The sequence below is a fragment of the Brassica napus genome, chromosome C3, assembly GCF_020379485.1.
Source record: "Brassica napus cultivar Da-Ae chromosome C3, Da-Ae, whole genome shotgun sequence".
Classification (NCBI taxonomy): Eukaryota; Viridiplantae; Streptophyta; class Magnoliopsida; order Brassicales; family Brassicaceae; genus Brassica; species Brassica napus.
Genome location: NC_063446.1, coordinates 13,333,291 through 13,340,752, shown reverse-complemented (window position 1 = coordinate 13,340,752; position 7,462 = coordinate 13,333,291). Strand labels below are relative to the sequence as shown.

At 33.9% G+C, this 7,462-nt stretch overlaps 1 protein-coding gene across 1 annotated transcript; it reads left to right on the top strand.

Moving 5' to 3' along the window:
* Positions 1–3,879: 3,879 nt before the first annotated feature.
* Positions 3,880–6,367, top strand: LOC106435714 (protein NUCLEAR FUSION DEFECTIVE 4-like). Its single transcript, XM_013876624.3, has 2 exons — positions 3,880–4,519; positions 4,918–6,367. The coding sequence occupies exons 1-2, from the start codon at positions 3,958–3,960 to the stop codon at positions 6,156–6,158; spliced, it is 1,803 nt and encodes a 600-aa protein (XP_013732078.1). The 5' UTR covers positions 3,880–3,957; the 3' UTR covers positions 6,159–6,367.
* Positions 6,368–7,462: the final 1,095 nt, after the last annotated feature.

Here is a 7,462-nt window from a genome sequence, read left to right as displayed (position 1 = left end):
TTCAGTTTAATATGTTTAATGGAAAAGGTACTCTATGTTGCAATCTGCATGCCTGTTAAAAATAATTGAACACTGCCAGTTGCATGTACAATTCTTACAAATAATTCAAATGTGTAGTCATATACGGAAAATTATTCATCAATCGCTATTCACATGCTGTCTTTCAACCTAGATATTTTATAAACAGTTACTGTTTTAAACATCATGTTTACGTAGCTTAGGGCACCTCCAACAAAAAACCTTATTTTAGAGGCTAAGGACCTCATCAAAATAAAAATTTGAAGGTGGGTTGCTCCAACAATGAAATTAAAATTTATCTTCAAAATTTTAACTAATTTGTATTTTAATCCTCAATTTTAATATAATATAATTATATTCATTAAACTTCATACAGATTAAAAATAATAAACATAATATTTATAACTTATATATAGATACTTTGGTTTCACCAAAATTTTTCTTAAAAAAATATTTTAAAAGCATTAATTAGAGAAAAGAGTTACAAAATAGTTAAACTATATATACATAATATTTCTAGTTTTGATAATTTAATTTAAATTTATTTATGAAATTTATGTATCAAGAATAACATATATGTTAAAATATATTTATATATTTAAAAGAAATATATTTATATATTTAAACGAAATATATTTATGAAGATTAAAGTGATACAAAAATTAATACAAATACAATTATATGTAAGTTGCATAACTAGAAGGACTAAAATGAAAAATAAATAGTGTTTTCAAATTTGACTAAAGTATGTTGGAGAATAAAAAAACATCAAAAATTGTGGGGTTTTTCATTTTAAGACCTGTTGGAGATGCTTTTGGTATAATTCTGACAAATGAAAAAAATTTGCCAACCTTTCGGTCTTACAGGTAGTTCTGGTGATAGGCTAATCAGTTTTTTTTTTCTTTTTCATGTCATTTTATCTCACAGTTAATCAAAGTATCACGAACGGGAATAATGTTTCATGGAAAATCCCCAAAACATTCCAATTTTTAATGCTGACATTCCAACTTTTAATGCTGACAAAAGAAAAATTCCAACCTTTGATTTTCTACGAGATCACATATGAAATTAGTATTTCAAATAAATTCTGCAATTAATTATAGTTTTTATGATAATAGTTAATGATAATACACTACATAAATATGCAATGAATACTTGCTGTAAAGCTACCATTTATTTAAAAATTCCATATACGAGTCATCTGAATGCGCAGATAATTTTTTAATTATTTATTTGAGTTTTATCTCAAAAGTATCCTCTAATATACTAATATTATTACGCTAACATGTTTTTTTGAAGTATCTTTATTTTATTTATTTTTATATAACTTGGATTACATGAAATATTCATATGAGGTTTTTTTTTATGATTTCGGAAAGGTTTCAAAATAATGTTGGAAATGCGAAAATTGTTTAAAAATGTTGTTTCCATTAGATGTGTAAATGTTTTGTTAAAACATATAAGTAAATATTTTAAAATGTATGATAGTTAAATGATCAGTTTGAGATATTAGTAATAAATAATTAATTTGATTCATTGCATTAAATTAAATTTTAATATTTGTTGGTCATATGTTTTTAGGAATTTAAAGATCTTTCACTAGAGGAATCAGAGTTCAAGACAGTTTTTAATAGAAACGATGGAATAAGAATAAAATGATGTTCTTAATCTTTTAACTTTGATAGTAAAAAATCATTGTTTTCATTACAAGTCTTGGTATTTGTTTACTCAATTTATGTTAATTTAATTTTGCTATAATTTATATATTTAATTTTATTATATATATATATATATATTTTTGTCGACTTTTCGGACCACAACGGGCCGGTCCGATAGCCCTTTACATCCTCGTAGAGGGGAAAACCTCAATATATAAGGTAAGGCGGGGTGAACCCCTGATGCCAAGGTGGACAAGCCACTCTGCATGACCAATGGGCCATGACAACCTTGGCAATTTTATTATATATATATATTTCATAAAAAATAGTAGTATGCTTCAAAACCTTTTTCATATTCCTGTAATTTCTATGTATTTGTTTAAAAAAGAGGTTTTGGATCCGTATATCAATCACCGAAAACACTTTGGCAAATATATATTTTTCACTCCCTATCATTGGTTTCAACAAAGTCTGTGTTTTTTCAGACTGTCAACTGCTCATTAGAGTAATCCTTTCGAAGTCACCACCGGTCGAACTCTACAGAATAGCCCGAGACATCAAAGTTCTATCCTTTCTGTTTGAAATTTGTTCTTCGTCTTTTATTTCTCGTTCCCTAAACACTGAGGCAGACTTACCGGCTAAGTCGGTGCTTTGTAATGATGTTCCTCCCATATAATAAATTTTTTGTGATGGTAGTTTTAATGAGTAGTTTGTGTTAAAAATAAATATTTTTCAAGAGGACTTAAAACTGCAACTTCTTATACATTCATTAGATAATCTAAAAAATTGTGGAAGCACCGTAGCCTACTGGTTAAGGTTTAAATGCTTATACATCCAGGTCTGAGGTTTGAATCCCAGAAAACTATGTAATTTCTTGCAGATTACAAGAAATACAAGTTTCAAATCCCGGAAAAAACGATTTATTAATGCAGACTAAAGAAATACTTACAAGAGATCTTCAACACGATGCAAATAAATTTGGTCAGAAGTGGATCTTTATAGGACGGCTCAGATGATGCAGTTAGGCGTAGATTCTCATAAGACAAGTAATATTGTCGCTTGTCGAATCGTCAATGTAATATTTATCATAAATGTAACGTCATAATAAATCAAAGTTATATAAAAAAAAGATAATCCGAAAAGTTATATCCATTATACTAATTCCCTTTTGGTTTCTAGCAAACACTACTTATAGATAAATATTAGTCGAGTGACAGTGTGTACAGGATTGAACAATATATAGTCTTTGTAAGATCACTCTGCCTTTACAACTTTTCTCTAGATTTTCTATACAAACTACATATAGGATCTTTGAGATTTGAATTGTTAATCTGTTAAAAGTCACCTAAAATCTATATTTTGTTGATCAGCCCTTTTGGAATATACATAAGGCATTCCAATAGTAAGAATCTTTAGATATTTCATCATTATGAAATTTAAATTTAATTTTCTATCATCTGAAAACATTCTAGAAACAATTTTAATATCCAAGTTCAAAAAAAAAAAAAAAAAAAAATTTAATATCCAAAATAGGAAATTATTAGCTTATATCGGTGATAATAGTTACTCTATGTTTCGTTGACTAAAATCATAGAGGTGTTATAAATGGAAATGATATGATGAAAAAGGAGTCAAATATATGAAAAAAGTGAAGTTATAAAGAAATGTTCAGAAAAATATATGAACTTATACTTCAAATATAGAGAGTCAAATATATCAAGCTGTACTTCAAAAATAGTTTAACAAAACAAAAGTTTCTACTTCAAAAATATTTATTTCTATTTACATGGTTATATAACAGATATATGGCGCACACACACCAGGGATCCCTTCTAACGTAGTCTACTCACTTAATACGGATCGGTCGGTCATTATGAACACCACAAATGTAATTCTTACCCTCTTTTCATCTCAATCTTACTATAGTCAAAACCTTTTCAAATTTGTCTACGTCTTGTTTCTAAGAAGTAAATGCATTACCTCGAATAAAATCCACTCCATGCATTGAATTTATTGCCATTTTATGCAATATAAAATCTATACAATATCTGAATATAATCTGTAAAGATAAACATAGCTTCTAATTCCAACCTTCCCCTCTCTAACTCTACTCTCCAAGTCAACGTCAACAACAACGGTCTTCGCCCTCTTTCATCTCTCTCCTTCTTTCACGCACACTTCGTTGCTTATATATTCCAACCAGAACAACACCAGAGCATCCCTCTCGAACACACATTTCTCTTTCAATACCAAACCAAACAAAAAACAAAACAAAACAAAAATGGTGGCTGCAAGTCCCGGCGGCGGCTCGATGAAGACCTTAACCGTCCAAATCCTGACAGGAAGATGGTTTATGTTCTTCGCGAGTCTCTTAATCATGTCGGCGGCTGGAGCCACTTACATGTTCAGTCTCTACTCAGGTGACATCAAAAGAACATTAGGCTATGACCAAACAACTCTTAACCTCCTAAGTTTCTTCAAAGATCTTGGAGCCAACGTAGGAGTCCTCGCGGGTCTAATCAACGAGGTCACTCCTCCTTGGTTCATCCTCATAATAGGAGCTATCCTTAACTTCTTCGGCTACTTCATGATTTGGCTTGCCGTTACTAAACGGATCCCTAAGCCTCACGTTTGGCACATGTGTCTATACATCTGCATCGGAGCCAACTCACAATCGTTCGCTAATACGGGTTCGCTAGTCACGTGTGTTAAGAACTTCCCGGAATCACGTGGGGTTGTCTTAGGGATTCTCAAGGGGTATGTTGGTCTTAGTGGCGCCATTATTACACAGCTTTACCATGCCTTTTATGGAGAAGACACCAAGTCTCTCATCTTGATGATTGGTAAGTACAACTTTTTGATAAATTAATGAAACAATACGGTTAATGATATGAAACAGAGAAACAACAGAGGTCAATGATTACTATATGGCTCTAAAATTTGATGCACGACGTCTAGGCGGCACGTAAAATCGGTTATAAGCAAAATGATTTTTCTAAAATCGGTTATAATTGCAAAATGATTTTTCTAAAATTCCGTCTAGGCAGCGTTCAAACCCCATTTTTTTTATAGTTTAGCTAGAAGAGGTGATTATATATGAAAAAATTAACTGATTCTTTCGTTTACTTGGGTTACTGGTTATAAAACGTCTAATTACTATCTAGCTATTTCTTAAACATTGGTTACGGTCATGAATCTTGATTAGCCTTTTGACTAACTGTATGAGTTATTATTTATGCAGGTTGGTTACCTGCAGCAATCTCGTTTGCTTTCTTGAGGACGATAAGGAATATGAAGGTGGTGAGACAGAAAAATGAGCTAAAGGTGTTTTATAACTTCCTCTACATATCACTCGGGCTCGCGACGTTTCTCATGGCGGCCATTATAGCTGATAAACTCTCCGGGTTTACACGGAGCGAGTTTGGAGGCAGTGCCGCCGTGGTGATCATCTTGCTTCTTTTGCCGGTCTTAATCGTTGTCTTGGAAGAGAAGAAGCTTTGGACGGATAAACAAGTAGCGTTAAACGATCCAGCACCGATCAATATCGTCACGGAGAAACGAAGCTTAGATTCATCTGAGGTCAAAGATAGTGATGAAAGGTCAAGGGAGGTGGAGAGTGAGAAAACGGCGTCGTGTTGGACGACTATGTTTAGTCCACCGGAGAGAGGAGATGACTATACGATCTTGCAAGCGTTGTTTAGCGTCGACATGTTGATATTGTTCTTAGCGACCATATGTGGTGTGGGAGGGACTTTGACTGCGATAGACAACTTAGGTCAAATCGGTGGCTCATTGGGTTATCCACAGAGAAGTGTAAGCACGTTTGTGTCACTTGTAAGCATATGGAATTACTTTGGTCGTGTGGTTTCAGGTGTAGTCTCGGAGATCTTTTTGATCAAATACAAGTTCCCAAGACCTCTAGTACTCACTTTGATCCTTCTCTTGTCCTGCGCCGGCCACCTTCTAATCGCTTTTAACGTCCCTGGTGGACTCTACGTCGCATCGGTCATCATCGGGTTTTGTTTTGGTGCGCAATGGCCGCTCCTGTTTGCTATAATCTCCGAGATTTTCGGGCTAAAGTACTACTCTACATTGTATAACTTTGGGTCGGTCGCAAGCCCCATCGGGTCTTATTTGCTAAACGTTCGGGTGGCGGGGTACTTGTATGATAAGGAGGCTGAGAAGCAGAACAATGCATTAGGGATACAGAGAAGTGATGGGCAAGATCTGAGCTGCACGGGCACGGCTTGTTTTAAGCTGTCATTTATAATAATTACCGCGGTAACTTTGTTTGGTGTATTGGTCTCCATGATCTTGGTGATCCGGACCAGGAAGTTTTACAAGAGTGATATCTACAAAAAGTTTAGAGAAAAGGCGTTGGCCACTGAGATGGAGATGGTAGCGGCTGCTCCATCAAGGTCGGTGGCCGAGGATAAAGAGAATGATAATGCTAACGGCAAAGTGTTAGGCAAAGGAGGGTAAAGCTGGTTGGTACGCATATATGGTGAACTATTTTGTAAACATATATATGTTTTATGGAATCAGTCCATCACACTTGTTTTCTTTTTTTAAAGCAATACTTTATATGATGTTTTCATCGTTTTTTTGTTTTAGTGTTTTGGATAGTAGCGAAAGCGTGAAATTTGGTGATAGGTAAGGGTCATGAATAAACTAATGAGTTGGACTTGTGATTTATGAGCCACAAGTGACTTGCTTAGAATAAATCATTATAAAAGATAACTCAAATTATTGCAAGTGGAAAGAGTTGGCTCACGTGTGTTAGTACCACTTGGACTTTAATGTCGGTCTAACACTTACGTAATTGTGAAATATAGAACTAGTGCGTCACAATGATATGTGGAAAGTTGAAAGGTAAAAAGGGTTTAAGAACAGAAATTTGTTTTGAAAACGTGCAACACATCTAGAAATACACATCAAAACTATAGTCTCAAACTTTAAGTTAGTGGTACTGGATTTGAAAGGATACACTCGTGAAACTGTTTCACACATGTAGTGCTGATAAATAATTAGGTGGTGGATAAAGAATCCAAAAAGACAAAACCAATAAACTGTTGGAAAGTCGTCCCAAAGAACTAGTTAGGATGAACCAGAAGTATTTTTATTTATAAGAGAATCTCCAGAAAAAACTTTATAATTTCAAATATATATATATATATTTTTTTTACAAGAAGACATTCACATACTCATATTGACTATGTAAACCAAATCGGTAACTCCGCAACCATGTGAACGACGAAAGACGGTTTTTTTCCTACCACTGCGTGCTAAGCTATCCGCCCGTTGATTCTCCGTCTGATATACATAGACGATGTCTGAGTTGTGGAAACTTCTTTGTAAAAACTTTATATATTTCAGATAACTATCAAATGCTGGCTGACCATTCTTCTGGTTCCGAAACCATCTTCACCAATTGAGAACAATCTGTAGCAAACGTAACCTGAAACTGTCTTAAATTCTTCATACATTTCATTGCCCAAATCAAAGCTTCCACCTCCGAATGAAGAGGTGAAAGACATGCCCTTACATTTCTTGCCCCTAATAAACCATCAAAACCCAATAGGGTACTATATCAGCCTTGTCTTGAAAATAGATCCTTATCTTTCCATGATCCATCTATAAAACACCAACGGCCTAAAGTTAATAATGGAGCTCTAGTCTGCACCTAAAGTTCTCTCTTTTGATCAGTGAGAATCTGTGCCTCAGCCCAAAGTGCTGACTCCAATTATGCTAATTTAAGTGTTTCCCTTGGGTCAGTATCTATGTTA